Genomic DNA, 21,689 nt, shown 5'->3' with positions numbered 1-21,689 from the left:
CCTGATTTACTACTTAGTCATAATTGCATTTTTTCAGAAAGGATAGGCAGAGGGGGAGGTAAAAATAATAAAAAGGGCTTATGTGAGATTAGCAACTACAGATAACCTACTCTAGCTGTAAAGCTGTCCCCATCTGGAGATCTTTTTTGAGGAGAGGGATAACAACAAAAAAAGTCTCATAAAATAAGCAGAACTCTTCAACTGGTCAACTATGCTACTGAATAAATTGACAGCCAGTTGCAATCAGTGATTCCTCTCCTCAGTTTTTCAAAAAAGACCAGCTGAAACTTTTCACTATGCATACTCATCTTGCCATCACCTTCTTTCCCTATATCCTTTTTTGATAAATCCCTATACTGGCAAAGAGCATTTGCTCTCTTAGTATTTCTACTTCAAGATCCATAACAGTCAAAAGCCACCTGCTTACTTACCTATATCTTTCTCCTGAGAAGCTATCCCTGACAGTCAATGCTGTTCTCCCATTAGCATAATGGGAGATAAATTTTGGGGATAAAGGTAGTATGGTCTTGAAATGGGAAAGGTGGACAGAAATAGAAAGTCATTAAAGCCCTTTATGATAACATAAGTACTTAGGATTAGCATCCAGTGTGAATGATGGGCAATGAATGCTATTTGCATGGGTTGACATTGTTAGCAAAAAGAATTCTGGCTCTTGGCTGGGTGACAAATGTGCAAAAAGCAAGGGGAAAGAGGACCATCCTCCATGCCCCCTTCCCATTGCCCCACCATACAGCGTGCCCCATCTGTTTGGCTCTCAGCATCCCATGCCACAGTTTCATGCTCTTTTACCCTTTCATGGTGGCGACTCTGCTTGCCACGGCTGTCAGCATCAAGATCCCTGTATGTCTGTTGGCACAAAGTAGAAATTTAAGCTCTGTACGAATGCTCTATTTGAACCTACTAGGTGACAGCAGGAATTCAAAGCCAGAAATTCAGAGTTCATTCAACACATATTTCCTGCTCCTACTGGTTTCCACCCAACTAACCATAATGCCAGTTGGATCAAATCCCAGGACCCAAGAACAATTTTTTACATAGCCATTATGCCCACCTGGCCTCCAATGAGGTCAGCTACACAGACAAATAAAGAACTATTGTTAGTACAAATGTGGAACAAGCATATTTCACACAGTGGCATGAGACCAGAGGCATTCAATGGAAGGTTCAGAAGGAGAGACAGGTTAGTAGGGTGAAGTTTTCTACAAGACATTAGAAAGGAAAGGTGGAGAGGTGGAAATTGGCTGGAATAAATGACCATTATGACAGCCCAGAGGAAACTCAGGTGGACCTTCAACAGGAACATGGAACCAAGGCATATTTTATTACAGGAAGTAGATGAAGACTGGAAGCATTTCAGCTTATAAGCAGGAATATGAACATGGAAGGAATGGGAACCTGTAACACAGGCATAGGGCTGCACTGCTGAACTCAGGAATCACTAACACAGCAATCATGAGAACAGGGAAGACCCCCAGGCTCATCTACTAAGGATAAATAAGGACTTTTACCTTCCACCATATACTGGTGGCAAAACTGATCCAAACCTTCCCATGTGGCTACCTACAAGCATATCATCTCCACAAGGTTAATGAGGCCAGAGCTGAGGCTCCTGAGGATTCAATTTCGGTTCCATTATTTCCTGTATGGCTTTGTACAAATTACTTGGCTTCTCTCCCTGTATCTCAGTTTCCTCATTTGTAAAATAGAGATAATAATGGTACCTGTTTTGTATTGTTATTATGAGAACTGACAAAGTTGACACATAGAAGGAACTTGGGTCACAGTAAATGCTGGTAATTGTTAGCTGTTAGAGAAAAGGAATTGGGCAGTTACTTTTCTTTGCAGTACTGGGGATTGAACCCAGAGCCTTGCACATGCCAGACAAATGCCCCATGGCTGAGCTACACCCACAGCCCTGGTACTGGGCAGTTACTAAATCTGCCATGGCTCAGTTCTTAGACCAATGGACAGATGTTGGACCTTTAAAATCAGACCATTACTAGTAGTCACCTTTTACATAGGCTACCTTAATTGAGAAAATGTGTTTACATAGATTCTGTCCCCCAAATTAGCATTTTATTTTACACCGACATACCACAAAGGTCAACAAAGCCATTCTATAAATAAATAAATGTGCTTGCCACACATGTTCACTAGCCATGTCTGTGGTTAATTAATCTGTAAAGTGTGTGTGCGGTACTGGGGATTGAACCCAGGGCTTCATGAATGCTAGGAGGCACTCAGTCACAGTTACAACCCCACTCCTGTAAAGCAGCTTGAGTGACAGGCCTGGAATGTGAGTTGGTCAGATGGGGAAGGGTGAGTGTTTGTTGGGAGGAATTGGGTAAGCAAGAATCAGGGCTCTAAGAATCAGAAGAAACCAAACTCATGTAGAGAGGTCCTATAAAGCTTCCAAATGCCCATCTTATCATAACTTATTGGAAAGCAAGAGAAAAATAATTGCTTTAAATGGAATTTTATAAAAATGTGTTGCTATCAGCCTTCTAGTTCTCAATCTCCAACAAATATAGTTTATATTTTAGTTTGTGGTTGCATAGCTATATTCTCATGATGGGGAGGGACTAAATTGCCCGGGATTTGAATGTACAGTGCATTATTCTGAGGTCCAGTCAGGAAATCCCAATTTGTAGCAATATAGGTTGTTTCTGCTACAAATGGTTTCTACAAATGGTATTTAACATTTATAGTTGAAAAGAGGGGTTACTGAGTTGGTCTTTACACAGGCAGGCAAGAAGACAGACAGGACATAGAGCATGCAGAGATCACCTGCTGGTCACTGCGCACCTGACAGGCAGGTGAAGTAGGGGGAGGACAAAGTGTGATCACTTTTTTGGGGCAGGTCCGAGAACGTTCCTTTTCCCGTCGCTTTTACACCAATAGACACAAACAGAGAGAACAATGTTGAAACAGTGGCCACATGAAGGCTGGTTCTGGAAGGGTTGAGGGGCATTTTCCAAAGCATCCTGAGAGGCCCCTTCCTTGCCCCTCTGCATCAAGAGCAAATCACTGTGTGGTTAGAGAGGATGGCTTGTCGCAAACTCTTGTTGAGCTCCAGGTCAAACTGACACCTTATGTTAGGCACAGATGGCACAGGTAACCCATGTAGCTGGTGAGAACTTGTGATGTAGCACTCTCTAAATGCCAGGGATCAAGGGCTTTAGCAGGGAAGTTGGAGGACAGGAAAATCATCTTGATTATAGAGAAAAAAAGCATATGGGTCCACCATCAGGTGATCTAAGACTACCTTTCAAACACTGGTGACATAAACCCCACAGCAATAAAGCAGAGTTCTCCCTCAGTCATTTGTGACAGTATCCCTACCAATGCTTCCCTCTTTTCACACCCTCAATAATATGCAAAATTTTTGAGAATACCAAGCTAGTACAAAAAGTACAGGAGATAAGATAAAATAATTAGGCATATTTCACTTATTAATACCATATATATCTTCATGGCTTTTTTCCTCATTCTGCACCCTTTAAATATTTCCTTCCTTGTGAATTTACAACTCAGAAAACTTCTCTGCGTTTGAGGAGCAATTATCTTAGGTCTCTGATTCCTTTCAGGTAATTCTTAGTTTTCTCTGCTCAGATGACTGCATGGGGTAGGCATACAGGTGAAGCCAGCAGGAGGAAGGCTTTGGTAGCGATGAGACCAGGGGAAGCAACCCTACTGTTTGTTTCCACTTCATGTGACAATCTACTTCCAAACCAAGGCTGGTTCACGCACAGAGTTTGTGTGCAGGATGTACTTCTGGGATCAAAAGGTAAAAGGGCAGGGAAGGAAAGAGCTACAGTGTTTACACAGGAAGGTTAGGAAGAGAAGTCACTGGCAAGCAGAGTTGTTATTCATTTCCCTTCTTCCATACAATGACTGAAATTGACACTGATTCTCATGCCAACTCAGCAGTCACTGCTGTGCCTGCCACACCTTTCTGCCTCACTGGGAACCACATCAAAAGAAGCACAAAGTAATCCACAATGAGGTGCTGCCAGTCAGCACCCAGTTACTAAAGGGAGATGAGAGGCAGCAATCAGAGCAAGTCAGAAGCAGTGGCCAAAGTGCCTCTGAGTTCTTCCTTCTTTAGGTCTCTATAGAACCTAACACCCACTTGTATCCACTCTAGCTTTCAGGAGATAAATTTAGAGGCCAAGATTTGGGAGTTAAGTGTTAAGAAAAAATTATATGTGAATATTATAAATTTCAAATACTATACTGTGAGGTAGAGTACGTCACAGTGCTATACTCTGCAACCACATAAATTCACAAACTTCAACTCTATATAACGTAAAGCACGTAAGATTCTAATAGGGTTTTCATTACTTGTGATTTCTCACCATCTACTCAGTTGCTCTTCCTAGCTATAATCTCTGGTGCTCATTTCCTAGAGTGTATGTTTGATTTTAAGGGTTTTAATTTGCTGAGCAGATGGCCTATCAGTATCACTCTACTTCATTGATTGTGACCATAATGATCTGATGACAAGCTGTGTAAGTTTGGATGAACAATTGTCTCCATACCAATCCCTGCAAAATGCTACAGAGTATCAGACAATTCATAAGTAGTCCCACAAAACCAAGCTCCTGATGCCTCTTCAGGGCAGCATCATCAGGTGATCTTCACCAGGACTGAGGCCATGACTCAGCCAGACTTCTCAAGCCACACTTGCTGCCCCACATTTCCAAGCCCACAAAACTGCACCAGGCACATGTCCTGTAGGGTTATTTATCTATCCAATCTATGCATAGATTGCTCTTTATCTTCCTCCTACTTTGTTTCTATCTCAGGCCACTTTTGTGAATTTAGATTTTTTAGAATCTAGTTTAGTGTTTGCATCATGACTCAATATCCTCAACAAAAGATTACTTTTCAAATCTTATCTTCCACCTAGACTTCAATCAAAGGGTAAAAAAATAAAATATAAGTAAATTTTTGATGAAAACATTTCAGAAGACCGCTCTGAAGCACAGAGAAAGGGGAAGTTTGACTTCTGCTGTGAGTTTGGACACTGCTCCCAAGATTCCATCTTAGCCTCATGGGTCATGCCTTTCATGTGGCATATTATTATAGTTTTAGAAAGTAACATTTTTCCTGAATGCAATTTAAATAAGGACCTGTTCAAGGTTCTCCAGCATCTCCTACCAACAGAGGCTGTTCTACAGCACAAAAGGTAGGTGAAGTCTATTGTGGAAGATGATAATGAAATCCAGGGTCAGCTAATCTGATTTTTCAGTATCCTATCAGTTCTAAATGATATCAAACTATATGAGAAAGCTAATCCAGGCTCTCTAGAGCAGAAATTTGTTCAATTGTGATGTGAGAGAAAATATAGCAGAGGCTTCTAATTCCTCAGATAGGTTTTCTATTATAAAACAGGTGTTGTTACCTGCTTCTTTCTATACTCTTAGTATAGAGATCCTGAAAACGTTTCAGTGACAGTGCCAAAGAGGGTTTTTTTTTTTGGGGTGTAGTGAGGTAGTGGGGGTATTGCTGGGGATGGAACCTGGGGCCTTGTACCTATAGGCAATTACTCTATTATTGAGCTATACCTTTGGTCCCTCAAAAGAATATTTTATTAGTTAATCGTTACTATATACATTTTGAGATGAAATCTATATTGCCCAGGCTGGCCTTGAACTCCTGGGCTCAAGCAATCCTCCTGCCTCAGCCTCTCAAATAGCTAGGACTCCACCGTGCAGGCAAAAAGTTATTTCAAGTATGGACAAAACTCCAAGAAAATGCCCACGACACCTTTATCCAGGGTTTGAAACAAACAAAATCATACTTCAAAACTATTTTCATGATTGACATTTCCCCATTTCACGTAAAAAGCTTTGCCAGCCACCTACTCCCCTGCCCAATTCTCAGGTCTGATGAAGTCAAGATTCTCCCTGCAATGGACATGAGACAAGCTAGCAAAAAGTCAACATGGGACAAATGTTACAACAGTTAAAGCCTTAAAGAATGATGTACCTAAAAAGCTTATTAAATCACTTCAGCTAGTTTCAGCACCAAAATTAACAGTTTACCTTTTAAACTGGTTTCTTAAATCCCAAGGAGTTAACTGAATTATGGAATTGAATCAGTATTGTCTATTAAATGTTTTCTCAGAGTCATTGCTCAAATGAGCACAGTCTTCCACGCCTTGTGAGCTGGACTTTTTAAGTACAGGTCTGAACATGGGCTGACCCAGAAGCAGGAGAAGGGTGGAAAGGCCTAAACGCCACAGCCCCCATCTAATCCCTGGACAGTTCCTTTACCTGTTTCCACTGGGGGATGGGAGCAGGAAGACCCTGCTCAGGCAGGCAGCTGGCCGGCTGGCTGACCCCACGCTCTTGTGTCGGCTGTGACACACAGGCCAAGTGTGGGTTAGGGACAGGACATGGAGACAAAACAAAATAAAATACATTAAGGTGGGAAAAGACACCAAAAAAAGTACCCATGGAAGATAGACATCCGTCTATGAACTGTGGAGAAGTCAGGTAGATTTTACTATTAGAAAGTTACACTTAAAAAAAAAAAAAAAAGAAAGAAAATAGCCTCCACAAACCAAAAGCAAGTACAGAAAGAAGAAAAGAACCAAAAAGGAGGAAAGAAAGAAAGGGCGGGGAGGGAGACAGAAGTTGTAATTCTCATTATCTTTCCCTAAATTCAAAGCTCTCTATCTAAACTACTAACTCAAATTTGAAAAACTAATGAAGAAACCAACTTTTTCTTACAAGCAAGCTACCTCCCAGGGAGGGCATTCTAGCCTGCCTGAGGCAGGTAGAACCCGGGGCTGCCAGAATGTCCAGCAACCTCTAATGTTTCCCAGTGAATACTACCATCAGTCCTGCAAGCACAACATGAAAAGATAGGAGTACAAGCACTAATAACCAAAGATGAGATGTGGTCAGACTCCAAGCAAAATCAGTGCCATCTGCCTGGTCCACAGGGAAAATGGCTGATATGAGTATAGAGAAGATAAAGAAAGAAAGAGAATAAGAATAGGCTTCCTGTCCTCTGGATAATCTTTCAGGTTATCAGGGAGTTGCATAGGAAAATTTCAGTGTGAATATCAAAATCCCAGTGCCTCCTCTTATAGGAAGCCTTGGTGAAGCAAGGGAGCAATGAGACCTAACAAGGACAACTCAGGTCAAATACTGTCTGGTACTCTCATGCATGAAATGGGGTGTGTAATTTAGTATCCAAATGTTCACATTCCTAGTAATATCCTAGGAAAACAATTTGCAACACACAAAAAGAAGCTTTATTGCAAGAATGATTACCTCTATTTCATCATGAAAGATGGGGAAAAACTAAAACAACCAACACTCAAGTGACTCAGCACATTTTGGAAAATGGCTAAAGAGAGTTTGGAACACATAGGAATGTGCCTAAAGTTGAATGATAATATTTTTACTATGCTTTTCAGCATTTTCGTCAATAAACACATACTTTTATAATTTAAGTGTGTGTGTGTGTGTGTGTGTGTGTGAACTTACGTACAGATAATCATATTTTTTTAGATCCCATTGACTGTTAAAGACGCCTTTGACTTGTGCAGAAGAGAAAGTAGCCCTGAATGCCAAAGATGAGCTTAGGAAATGCTCATCTCTATCACAGACAAGAAAAAAATCAGACACTAATCTTGAGCATATGAGCAACACAGTCCATCTCACTGAAAAGATCCTCCTTCCTATGTGACTTGGCCAGTATGGGTGGGAGATGGGCTTACCTGTCTCCGTATGCCTGTGGTCTGTGCAGGAGCATTCTCTTCAAATTTGGCCAGTAGTTGGGTTGCCATGTACTTCACTTTGTTCTGGTTTCCAATGGCAACATCCATCCTCCTGTCTGTCAGAGTGCTCACCAGTGTTGGTCTCTCTCCTCTGTAGCCCCGGGAAGTTTCTTCCTGGCAAATGGCAAGTACCAGAGAACCAGACTATTATAGGGACCCTTCAGTTCCTCTTCCCTCAAAGAAGTGTGATCTGGACCCACACAGTGGCTTTAGGTTGAGTTTAACAAGCTCTCATTAAGGTACTAATCTCCAAATAGTCAGCAAGACCCTTGGCACATGGGGCATTATAAGGATTCTTAGACTTGTGCTGGTATCACCATATCCCATAAAAGCCTCTATACTTGGTTAAATGTGTAACTCCAAAGAGATAAGAAGGCCTCAGTGCATGTGTGTCTATATATGTTCCCTGGTTGCTCTCTAGAAAATTAAATATAGGCAAAGGTCCACAAAAAAAGCATCTGCCTATAGAAGTTCTCATAAAGGATGAAAACGCAAAGATCTAGCAAAGCAAATTGGGAATTAATTTAAATCAAAAAGAGAAATTCAGGGGCTGGGGAGATAGCTCAGTCGGTAGAGTGCTTGCCTTGCAAGCAGAAGGCCCTGGGTTCGACCCCCAGCACCCCCCCCCAAAAAAAAAAGAGAAATTCAGTGTAATAATTCTAAGCAAATTCCCAGATGAATCTCACCTCCTCTGATTGACTGGTCTTTCTCCTCTTTCCAGCCCCATCCAAGTTCTTTTCCTTTTTATCCTGTACCAACAGAAGAGGTAAGCTGAATTATTCTGGCCACTACACTTTGCCATTAGCTTGCATTTACCGGAAAAATAATTCTTGTCATGTTGGTACCTTGGGAGAACGCTTCCGAGAGATGGTCTGCCCAAGTTTGCTCAGGAAGGAGATAGGGGATTTGGTGCTGGCTATCAGAACTGCTTTCTCCTCAGCATTCAAGTCCAAGGTGTCTGTGAACAGAAATCAGCAATGTTCAAGAATAGTCCTGGAGGGTGCTACAAAGTCCTGACCAGACCCACTCTCCCTTGGAAAGGCTTCATGGAAAGGAATCTTAGGAAGCTCTAAAGGCAGATCTCTGTAGGAAATGCCACAAATGAAATGCAAATTTGAGTCTATATATTAAGCCTTCTCTTTTCTGTCCTCATAAACAAAACCAACTCTTTTCTCAATACACTTCAGTTACAAAAACCTGTCCTTCTGCTTTTCTAAAGTTGGTAAGTGCTGAAGACTTACTTTGATGATAAAAATTTCAGGACAGGGACAGGAAGGGAGAGAGCAGAGCAGAACCTAACAGGGTCAGTGGTCTGGGTGGATTCAGAGGCCATGCTCTTAGCTGCATATAAAGGGGTTCCCCCTAAATGAATATACTTGTGATAGAGTTGCACATTTCTCTTTTAAGAATGGTATATGTAATCAGTAAAAGCCTCAAATCCTCATAAGAGTCATGGGCTAGAAGACAATGGGGAGCAGTACCATAAACTTTGTGGATTCCAATATTTTATTAGTAGCAATAGTAATTTTTAAAACTGTAATTGAAATGAATAAAAAACTACTAATATTTATTAAGTGGTCCCATTTTCCAAACATTCTTTGTAGCATATTATAATGTAATTATATATATATATATATATATATATATATATATATATATATATATAAAATCCCCATTTTACATATGGGGAAACTGAGGCATAGGGAAATTTAGTAATTTGCTCAAGGTCAACTGAGATATAAAGTCAGGTCAGATATCATGGTCAACACTCTTAAACACTATACATTTTTTTCACAGGACAATAAATGACAATAAGAATATTTTTTTGTAGCCCCACAACAGATGGAGGCAGCAGTCTGAGAGCCAACAAGAGATATTTGGGAAACCCTAAAAGGTAGAAAGAGAAGCTAGAAAGGGAAGAGTTAGAGAAGAAAGGAGAATAAGCCAGTAGGGCACCATTACAGAAGATGAGAGAATTTTAAGGAAGAGGAGATTATTCTATAGTACTGAATGATGCAGAAGAAGCAAGTGCATGAGAGATGAGAAAAGAATATGGAATGGGTGATTCTTCCTAACTATGAAAAATGGTGTTGAGAGAGTAGTACAAAGAGAAGATGGATTTCAAAGCATTATAAAGTTTAGGCAGTAAGCACACAGAGGCCACAACCACGAACCACTTCAGAAGGGCTGGTTCTAAGGAAAATGGTAGGAGAAGGCAGGAGAGTTGAGAAAAATAAAGTTTGAGGAGGAATGATTTTTGCATATTTACAGATAAGTACGAAAACTCTGGAAAATAATGAATGGTTAAGCACATAACACTAGAAAAGAGAAAAATAATGAAGCAAGTTTTCAGAGATTTCCACTGATAGTCAAGCAGTAGAAACAGAGTAAGCCTGAGCTTGGTGGTATTGTATTTAGTGGTACTGATGAAGGACACAGTTGGAAGGAAAGAAAGAAATGCCTGGGCAACAAATCAGCAGGAAACTAAGAATTCCATACCACACCCACCAGCTCCTTACCAGTGGAGGAGAGTGAATCCTTAAACATCTCATAGAACTGAGTCAGGTACATCACCATGGACAGCTTGTCAGGCTCCCCTACAGAGGCCATGTCTTTGCCTGTCATGATGGGAGAGATGCCCAGTTCCTTCTCAGCAATATCAAAGGCCAGCTGATTGTTCTTTTCCACATTTTGTTCATCCAAAGAATCAAAATCTCTGAGACACAGGACAAGGAATAAAGATCAAGTTGGGCTAACTGTCCTCAAACCAGAACATACAATGTTGCAGGATCACAGTCATTTCTAGGTCTTTTTGGCTAAAATCTAGGGAGCAGTGCATCACTGGGATCTAAGAGCAGACCTGTTTTTCTCTCCTCTTATTCTCCTTCCTTTGAGTAAGGAAATGCAAAGCTGCCTCAACAAGAAATAATTAAAGATCTACCCAATAAGGAAAAAAAGAGGGAAAAGTTGAAAAGGCTGCTCTCATTTTTCCAGTAACACAAATTACTAAAATGTAAGCTCAGTACAGGAACTATCTTTAATATATATTCTTCTACATCCATGTGTCCACACACTAAATGAAAGTCAAATAGTAATACAAATCCTATCTGGATCAGACTGCTCCTAATAGCCAAAGATATCACCTCCATGGCCCTTGGCCCTGGCAAGCTACTAATGTCCTAAATCAGCTCTGGTAAATCTTACTCAGCTTTCTCCTGATGGGAAATTCCAAAACCTTCTGCAAAAGATTTTCCCATTGCTAAATTTCCTGAGTTTTCCCAAGTGTTTACATTAACAGACATTTTCCAATGGGTTTGAAGCTTCTTGCTATTCAGAGTGATGTCTGACAGCATTCTTCTTTAGGTGACTTCAGATTACCTGGCAGCCTTTATTATGTGTTAACCTACTGACCCTGTGGCATTTTTCCATCAAGGGAGCAGGGGAACCACTTCCTTTTCTCTCACGGCTTTGTGTTTGCTGTAACTTCCCTGGGACTTCTCCAGGCAGACTTTGGTGTGTTCTAACAGGAACGTGTCCCCTCTAGACCACACTCACCCTACTAACCCATCCACTAAGTCCTCTCAACTTTTCCTTCTCCCTTTCTTGCCATTCCTTTGGGAAAACACTGATCACCTGCCTCATCTTCTGAAGCACTATTTTCATTTGCCTTCTACCAACTTCTGGATGAGTTGAGTGCAGAAGCATTGGAGGTCGCTTATATTCTTTGAAGCACATTAGAAATCCTCTTCTCTCTTCTTGCAATGCTGGTGGAACCCAAGGCCTTAAACAAGGTAGGCAAGTGCTCTTCTGAGCTATTCCCATCCTCCCCATTTAAATTCTATACTGTGCAAAGACATGAATTTCATGAGCTTCAAAGAACTGTTTTCACTAAATCTGCCTCATTAGTTTATAACTATCACATATGTGTAGGGGCTATAAATTTTAGGATTTCTTTCTTTCTTTTTTTAAGTGCTGGATATTGAACCTAGGGCCTTGTGCTTGCTACCAACTGAGCTATATCCCTAGCCCTATTTTAGGATTTCTTAAGCAATAATTAAAATAAATAAGAAGCGGGTCATTAAATGGACCTAATGATAAAAGGGCAGGTAGCCAGAATAATTCAATGTACTCCTGTTTCTGAATCTTTCTATTTAGCTTCCGTGGAAACAAATGCCTGAGGGAAATCCAGTCACCACAGCTGACCTGGGGTCAGCCTAGTACACTGATTTTGTAGACAAGTGGGTAAAGAAAGGATACAAGAAGTGATGCTACTAGTATACTGGGTAAGAAGACATGAATTTCATGAGCTTCAAAGAACTGTTTGCAAAAAGTATAGTCTTTAACAAGAAAATACCAAATGAACCATCATAAATTGGGTAAGTATTCATTGTTTTCTGTTTCATTGGCAGTGACATATTTGTTTTGAGCTAGCCAAGTGTTCAGTGTTCTAGCCAAGTTTCCCTTGTGACCAATAGCATCTGAGAGATGGCTGGCTGAAATGAAGAGTTCAAACTGGGGCCAATAAACAGAGTTTTCCCTTGTGTAGTTAACAGGTCCAGGTGGGTGTTAAAACCATTTTTGACACAAATGGTATGCCTTTATGCCATTTACAAATAGAGAAACAACTTGTATCCCATTTGTTTACAAAAAAAAAAAAAAAAAAAGAACATGAAAAAAAAAAAACATTTTTGACTTTATGAGTGCTGTGATTTTTAAAAACCCAGTTAATTTTCAGGTGCAGTAATTTACACCTTCAATCCCAGCAACATGGGAGGCTGAGGCAGGATTGCAAGTTGAGGCCAGCCTTAGCAACTTAGTAAGACTGTCTCAAAGTAAAAAAATAAAAAGGACTGGGGATGTAGTGAGGAGATAGCTCTGTGGTAAAGTGCCCCTTTGTTTAATCCTCAATACTCAAACTAACAAACACACAACTCAGCTAATCATTCCCGGATTGAGCAATACAATGCTTGACATATGAGGTTTTAAATACAGCTAAATCAAAGTCCCAGTGTTCTGGAGAAAGCATCCCACTATGCACCTCATTTTGGGAAAAAGTATAAAATTTGACTACTTGATAGCATGGTGCTCTGAGATCCTTGGTGGATATAAAATAAAAGGTACAGTCACGACTTACATCAGATCAGGACGGTATCTGTGGATAATTGCACATAGGGCCAGGCCACTTTTCCAAGACATGGTGAGATCTGTCACATTTACTCCTGTGTAACCATCTGTCTGCCTTTGGCACCAACCCAGCAGTTTGCTTGAACGAGCTACAGATTCTAAAACAAAAGAACAACTATTATTGGAAGTGTAGTTACCTAGGTAACACAGATATAAGATGTGCTTTGCAGTATACACATCAGTTTGAAAAATTACTAACAGTAGGGACGAAAATAGTCATTTCTATATTTCAAAAGAAAACAGTGAGGTCAAGGTTATATAACTGGAATGACGATATTGGAATTTTAGGTACCAATATATCCAGATTCCAAAGTCAATGTCCAGCCTGTGAAGAGACTAAAAATTCACAATTGGGTACTTTTGCTAAAGTCCAGTGATCCTCTGGCATTCCTGAAAACCGGATTAGATGGAAGAGTGCCACCTACTGAGCTGTCACCCTCACCTGCAGAGTAGTCCTAGGATTTCCCTGGAGAGTTGCTCAGCTGAGTCTGAGGAAGGCTTTTTCTCCAAAGCAACACTGGGAAAATTCTATCTAGCAGCACCTTAAACTGAAAGCAAATAAAAGCCTTGCCCTTACAATTTCTAAGGTACTGAGCAATTTGTCAAGTGATAACACTCTGTTAAGTTAAGGACCCCAGACTACAACAATATCCCAGACCCAGTTTGGCACCCTGTATTATATATGATCACACCTTGAGAAACTGAATAGGCAAACACATATACGTGGATGTTTTCTAGTTCACTGACATGTCTTCTAAAACCAGAATGATCATGCATTGGAAGAGCTATAATATGAATGATTTAAGAGAATCTGTGAATTCCTATTTGTGTCCAAGAAAGTCTGTTCCCTTCCTTAAGGCAGCTGGAAATATTTAGCTTTGCACTAAGTCATTTAGAGATTTGTGAACATAAGATAAAAAACTGCTATCATAAAAATCCTGGTTAAGTCTTTCACAGGAAATATATTCTGAGATAACATATATAACCACTCCTAGTGCTATTTTTTTGGCTCAAATATTGACTTTATTCTGATGTTTCCCAAGTCTGGATATCCATTCATTCAATATGTGCTGGGCAACTCCAATACTACTACTTCTCAGCTACCATGAGGTAAGCAGCTTTGCTCTACCACAGGCCCCCTGCCAAGATGTTCTGCCTTACCTCAGTCCCCAAAACAATGGAACCAAGTGATTGTGATCTGAAACCATGAGCCAAAATAGAACTTTCTTCCTTTAAGTTTGCTTATCTCAGGTATTTTGTCACAGCAATGGAAAGTTGATGAACACAACAGTCCAGTGGAGAAAGGAAAATGTTTTAATCTGCCTGTTGGTTCTTATATTCATCTTAATATCCCCAAAGCACATCAAATTCAAAATGTCCAAAACAGAACTCAAACTTTCTCAGTTTCCCATTCCCTTGTTGAGACTGATGCAGTACCCATCTCTTGCTTCTAAGGGCAATCAACTGCCAATATTCACTGATTCTGGCTTCTTAATAATCTCTCACATAGGGACTGAAAATTGGTGTAACCACTCTAGAAAGCATTATGGAGATTCCTCAGAAAACTTGAAATGAAACCACCATTTGACCCAATTATATCACTCCTTGGTATATACCCAAAGAACTTAAAATCAGCATACTACAGTGACACAGCCACACCAATGTTTAAAGCAGCTCAATTCACAATAGCTAAGCCCTGAAACCAACCTAGGTGCCTTTCAACAGATGAATGGATAAATAAAATGTGGCAAATATACACAATGGAATACTCCTCAGCCATAAAGAAGAATGAAATTATGGCATTTGCCAGTAAATGGATAGATGGTACTGGAGACTGTCATGCTAAGTGAAATAAGCCAATCCAAAAAAACCAAATGTTCTCTCTGATATGCGGATGCTGACTCACAATGGGGCAGGGGTGGAGAAGGTTCACCGGATTGGAAGGGGAAGTGGGAGGATACGAGGGGGGATGGAATGGGAAAGACAGTAGAATGAATCAGACATAATTTTCCCATGTTCTTATATGAATATATGACCAATGTAACTCCACATCATGTACAACCACAAAAATGGGAAGTTATACTCCATGTATGTATGATATCAAAATACATTCTACTGTCTGCATAACTAAAAATAACAAATAAAAAATTAAAATAGTCTTGCACATAATTAATAAGGGCAATACTTTTGATCACCCCACTCTGTTATGTATTGTAATAAGTCACATAATCTTCATGTCACATAATCTTCATGATCAAAATATGAGGTAGCTATTGTTATTCTCATTTCAAAGAGGAAGAAATTGAAGTACAGAGATGTTAACTAATCTGTTTAAGGTCACACACTTTGCAAATGGCAAGGCTTGGTCTGGGATCCAGCTGTATCTGGCCCCAAAGTCCAAGTTCTTCTAACTGTGGTCTAACACCTTTTCCCTTCTCTATCTCCAACTCAGTATCAGATTTAAACTTTATCCCCTTGAGTTTGATTCTTGCAATATATTTCTTTAAAAAAATTTTTTTAGTTGTAGATGGACACAATACCTTTATTTTATTTATTTATGTGGTGCTGAGGATTGAACCCAGCATCCTGCGCATGCAAGGCAAATGCTCTACCACTGAGCCACAACCGAAGCCCCAATGCAATGTATTTCTAACTAATCTCCTAGCCTCTGGTGTATTTCTCTTCTCCATCTTACTTACAGCTGACCAGGTGTACTCACTGTCACTTTCCTTTAAAACAAAAACAAAAACAAATAAAAACTTTAGGGACCTTTTAATACACACAAAATATGGAATGGCCTTTGCCTTTAACATGTATAATGGCAACATCACACACAGGACCCACCTAAAATGCCACCACGTTCTATCAATTTTCCCCCAAAACCTTTTTGTCTCCAGCACCTGTATTTAATTTTATCTCTACTCTTAACAACTTAGCCCAGGATAATTTTCTGTTGTGCGAAACTTTCTTGTGTATTATAGGAGGTTTAGTAACATCTCTGAGTTATATCCACTAGATGCCAGTAGCAAACTCCCCCAGTCATGACAACCAAGAATGTCCTCAAGTATAGCCAAACACTCCTTGGAGGGCAAAACCACACCTGGAAGAAAACCACTGACACATATAGTATTATGTTCGTGTGATGGCTTTTGAGTAGACTTCTCTGAAAGGATTACTTATCTTTCAAAGTCATTTCCAGAACTCACCATTGCGAGTCAACTTTGGGGTAGTTCGGGAATTCACTAGGTTCTCCATTTCCAAATGAATATCTTTTGTTTCTCCAGTATCATATAAATGGCGCACCTGGCAGAAAATTGAAAAGAAGGAAAATCAAATACCATGTAACAAATTCCCACCTGAAAGTAGAATGATTAAGATGAAAGACAGGGAAAGAGGATTAAGTGTATTTATATATATATATATGTTTGTTTATTTATTTATTTATTTGTTTGGAGGTGGGTATTATAGGTCAAACCCCAAGCCTTGTGTATCCTAAGCATGCACTCTACCACTGGGAGCTACACCCTCAGCCCCACGGTAAAGTTTAGACAAAAGTTAAGATGATGACCTTTAAATCTTTTATGGAATGGGGTACGTTATATAAAAACAAATACGTATTAACTGTAAGCAGCTGTGATGAAAGTTAACTATGCATTCACAGAGTCCCTCTGGACAGTCTCTGTTGGACAACTAAGACTGCTCATTAACAGCAAAATTTATAAACATTTTACCACACATATATACAGATGGCCCAAAAGTGTAAACTTCACACAGAAGACAAAAAATTACTCTAGAACACAGAAAACATATCAAATATGCTGCTTTCTAAAAATTGTTCTATTTTTAGGGATTGTTATGCTTTGTAAAATGGAATTCTCAATACGGTAATGAGGGTTCAGAACTTCTAAGAACTCAACAGAACAAAAAATTGATTTACAATAACAATATTTTCTTATAGACAGTGTTTCATCTTTCAATGTTCCTTCCAGAGAACAATCTCATTTGCCCTTACACAATGATCCTGTGAATAGGCAGGAATTATCTCCACATTGCAGCTGAATAACTGAGGCTCAGACAAAATGAAATGACCCATCTGAGTCACAGGTGATTAGTGATCAATAGGCAAGTGGGAGTCACATCTCCCAACCACTGAACCAAATCAATGCCCTTTCCTCAATAGTATGTGATTTGAATTAAGAGGCATGGGATGAAGTCCTGGGTATACTATTTTGGTCACATTTGATCTTCTGTAAATCATTCAACAACTCTATGCCTTAGTTGCTCAATGCATTGGTGAAAAAGAATACCTACTTCCACCAATTCAGAGATACTGACTTGTATTGCAGAAAGTATGTTTATGTATAGGTATATGGGATTACTAAAAGTGTGTATGGTATTAAAACTAAACATACTATATATATTTTGATCTATCAGAGTTCTGATCAGTTTGAAGAATAAGCCCAGATGCAGGTAACTGATTAGAATGCTCTTACCTGGCTTGGCGGAGGAAGTTGACATTAATATTGGGATACCTAGTGACAGGGTCGATGCTGTACTGGCTGAAGTTTTTGCTCACATTCTCAGGGGTTGTTTGAGGGCAACAACCTATAAATGCTTTCCCTGTAACAACACACAACAATATATGCATAGAACTGACAAGCAGTATAAACATCTCCCTCTTTTTGTAATATTTGTTTTGACAGTCCACCAAATTATCTGATGTATACAATATATCTTCATTCTTGGCAAGTTTCCACTGTCTATGAGTCTACATCAACTCTAGCCTCTCAGAATCACTACTAAGTGATTCCAAGGACAATGGATTAGTTAAGAGCCAAAGAGAAGAATAGACAATGTGGTGGGCAGTGACAATTGCATGGTCTAATTTAAAAGGCAACTAATTGTGTTTTTATTTACTTTGTGACAATATTTACTTTAATTAAGAAAATCAGATGAAAAGAGAACTTGTCACCACATTAAGCCAGAATGCCTTAAGGTTTGAGAAATGTTTAAAAGCAATTTGGCATTTTCCTTTCAATCAGTCACTTAGAGTTTCTTATGTTAGAATTTTCTCATTACAACAATGACTTCATCAGTTTAAGCCTTTCTAGCTTAAGGTCAGGATGATCTAATTTGAACTTTTTACATATTTATTCATGTAATGGTCATAAAAGAATAAGAGAGCATCATTCAATGGTATATAAAGATTCAGATATTATTTTCCAATAATAAATTCATTTTAAGAGAAGAACAGTTTCATTAGATCATCTTTGGGTTTCTATGATTTTATGATATATCTTTCCTTTCCTCTCTTAAATATAAAAATATCTTTAATGAAGAAAGGAACAGAGAGAAGGAAGAACTTGCACTCAGCCTGGGGAATAAGCCACTCCTTTTTCCCAGTTTTCTCATAAGGAGGGACCCCTTACCTCTCTGCCAGGACTTCCAAGGGGCTGGTTCCTAGAGACCAACTTCGTACCATCCAGGCAGAGTCCATAGCAGCTAGAAAGCCCCGGGCTATTCCTGTTCCCATGGGCCAGAAAGGCTATGAAAGAGATATAAGACAGAGTTAAAATAAGTTATCTTTTTCCCATTCAGTATGGGGGACTGAACTTGGGGCCTTGCTGTTCTAGGCAAGTGCTTTATCCACTGAACTACATTTCCAGTCCTTTTTATTTTATTTTGTCACTTAATTGCCAAGGCTGGTCTCAAACTTGTAATCCTCCTGCCTCAGCCTCCCAACTAGCTAAGATTATAGAATGACACTATCACACCCAGTTAATAAATCATTTTTAAAAGAGTTAATCTAAACTGAAGAACAAAAGAAAGTTTGCTGCTGACAATAGTATTTGGCAACTATTCTGACTCTGGATATCTCCATTTCACAAACTAGTTGAGAGGCAAGTTACAGAGGTTGCAGAATTTCTATCCATACTTAATGTCATTCTTTTTCTCCTGGTTGGTATCCTGAAGAGGCTTTGCCTATGCTGCTGATACTCACTTCACAGCCAGGATACCCAGATTTGCTCCTCATTATTACTGCTTCTTAGTACTGCCTCTGCTATAAAGTGTTGCTACCCTCAGTACTCACCTCTAGGAGACTATCCCCAACCAGAGCCACTAATAACTGGTGTCCATTCTGTTCCCGTACCAAGGCAGCATTCTCAGAGGCGTACATACAAGTGAAGTCAAACATAGCCACATCGGGCTGCCCATAGTGATTGATGGCAAAATCCAGAGAGGGCAGCTGCTGTTGTGTAGAGAAGTCAGCTGCCTCCCGGGCATAGTTCAGCAATGCCTCCTGGTCCACGTTCTCCCGGGAAAGCAAGAGCTCTGTGTCAGCATAGTCCTATCCAAAGAGAGAAGAGGCACAGGAGGGAAAAGCTCAGGCAGGGATGAATGGCTTGACTTAAACCATGAAATATATGTTAGACATAACCTAGTTCTACAGCATTTCCTTCCCCTTAAAGTGATTTAATATTCCACCAAGGCTTTTACACAAAGTAAAAAGAAAGGTTTTGGATTCGGGGGGTGTTTCTAGTAGTGAATAGGCTTTGCTGCCTAAAAGTCTTGGCTTTTCTATTTGCTTGGAGCAAGTTGCTCACTACTCCTCTGATCCTGGCTAACCTACCTCACAGAGCTGTTCTGAATAACAGTAAAATAATTTCTGTAAACTGAAACAGTATTTTATGGTTTACATTATCTTCTACAATCATTATCTTTTGGATAGCCAACGGCTCTTGTTAGCTGAGAACTCAGCTCATCATGCCCAAAGGAAGAACCTGAAAACTTCAGTGCCAAAGGGATGTGGAGGTGGGAGCAATAGTAGCTGAGAGGATGGGAAAGAATAAACTGAAAATGGAACAGAGATTTTCAAAATCATACATAAGATTCTTCGAGGCTCTACAGAAAGCCACCAAGAGAGAAAAACAACAATGAGAGAAAAAGAGTTTCACATAGGGACTGAAAAGCTCCTTTTCTGTTTTGGAGGTTCCTGCACACTGAGACAAGTCTCTGTTCTCCTAAAGTGGGGCCTCAGTTTCCAAGTACTCCTGATCGTACTTTCAGCTACAACTATAAGATGTCAGAAGCCAAAATGGAAACACTCAGGTTGGTTATAGAAATACTGTTTGTTCAACATTAAATGGCTACAATGGGTTTAGTATAAGCAGCACACATGGAAGGCAGAGTTCCTGCCCTATTAAAAAATTTCAAGAGAAAAAGTAAACCAGGTCTTGACATCTAGATTCTTTTATATAATTTTGACTGATAACCACACCTCTGCCCAGATGGCAGATTTAAGTCTTAACTTGGTCCCAAGGTATCTCAACTGTTTTACTGGCTTGTTCTTATTGACAACAATATAATAGCCCCAGATAATGAGCACTTTATAAAGCATCCAGAGAAGTATGCCTTGCTTCTGTTTTGGCAGAATGGGCTATACAAACTGCTTTGTCCTGTTTCTCCCTGCTTACATACAGGACTGCTATGCTGAGAAACAGACACAAGGTTCATGGGTGGAAAGGAGACTTTGTGCTGCAAGCATATGCTCATCAGCTCATTCCCCATTTGTTCTCAGATATGGCAATAGTGTGACTCAGACTAAAAGGACTTGATTCATTATCATTTTACAAAGACAAAGGGCTCCCTGAGATTCAGCTATGAGTCTGGTGGGAATTGTACAAGCCTAAATCAGCACCTCTGGTGCCTCTTTACTTCTAACTGTCTCATCACATAGGGACAGTAATTCTCACATTCAGATCAATGAGACCAATTAAGACTTAAGCCACTTTCCTTAAGAAACGATCCACCCTGTAATCCTATGATTTAGATCATCTCCACACAATTATTTATGCAGAAAAAAAATTGGGAAAGGCCCAGATAAGGATGGACATTAGGCCTTTGTTCAGTCTGAATGAAGCCTAAATTTACCCTGATCCAGTGTTGCCACAATAAAACCAGAGCCATCATTAGGCTGTCATAAGCACCACTGCTTCTTGGTTGAATTCTCTTCTATCACCTCCCTCCCGAAAAAAGATCTACTGACCAACCAATAATTGGTCATATATGGAATTCATTATAACTTCAAACAAAGTCACCTAAAATTAAACTGAATATTTATGAATGAAATGATTACTAACCCTTGCTTTGAAACAATCCAGTGGCAGGAGAGGTGAGTGGAGTGGGGTTTTACTGAAACAATATTGACCATGTTAATAATTGCTAAAGCTAGAGAATAGGCATACGGGTTCATTATACTATTCTCCCTATTTCTGTTTATATTTGCAATTTTCCATAATAAAATTTTTTTTATTTTTAAAATTTTATTGTAAACAAATGGGATACATGTTGTTTCTCTGTTTGTACATGAAGTAGAGGCATACCATTTGTGTAATCATAAATTTACATAGAGCAATGTTGTTTGATTCATTCTGTTATTTTTTCCCTTCCCCCCACCCCTCCTCCCACCCCTCTTTTCCCTCTATACAGTCCTTCCTTCCTCCATACTTGCCCCCCTCCCTAACCCTAACTCTAACCCTAACACTAACCCTTCCCTCCCCCCCATTATGTGTCATCATCCACTTATTAGCGATATCATTCGTCCTTTGGCTTTTTGAGATTGGCTTATCTCACTTAGCATGATATTCTCCAATTTCATCCATTTGCCTGTAAATGCCATAATTTT

At 39.7% G+C, this 21,689-nt stretch overlaps 1 protein-coding gene across 1 annotated transcript in view; it reads right to left on the bottom strand.

Annotated features, from left to right (window-relative positions):
- MICAL3 (microtubule associated monooxygenase, calponin and LIM domain containing 3) overlaps nucleotides 1-21,689 on the bottom strand; it is a 203,148-nt gene that overhangs the window by 90,719 nt on the left and 90,740 nt on the right. The window contains 14 exon segments of the mRNA XM_079140276.1: nucleotides 811-867; nucleotides 2,827-2,907; nucleotides 6,303-6,386; nucleotides 7,760-7,933; nucleotides 8,506-8,568; nucleotides 8,665-8,777; nucleotides 10,339-10,535; nucleotides 12,954-13,101; nucleotides 16,210-16,306; nucleotides 17,497-17,507; nucleotides 17,510-17,600; nucleotides 17,602-17,623; nucleotides 18,433-18,548; nucleotides 19,095-19,352. Coding sequence (XP_078996402.1) covers nucleotides 811-867; nucleotides 2,827-2,907; nucleotides 6,303-6,386; nucleotides 7,760-7,933; nucleotides 8,506-8,568; nucleotides 8,665-8,777; nucleotides 10,339-10,535; nucleotides 12,954-13,101; nucleotides 16,210-16,306; nucleotides 17,497-17,507; nucleotides 17,510-17,600; nucleotides 17,602-17,623; nucleotides 18,433-18,548; nucleotides 19,095-19,352 — 1,512 coding nt within the window.

This window comes from Sciurus vulgaris (assembly GCF_902686455.1).
Source record: "Sciurus vulgaris genome assembly, chromosome: 5".
Classification (NCBI taxonomy): domain Eukaryota; kingdom Metazoa; phylum Chordata; class Mammalia; order Rodentia; family Sciuridae; genus Sciurus; species Sciurus vulgaris.
This window is presented reverse-complemented; position numbering and strand designations above follow the sequence as displayed.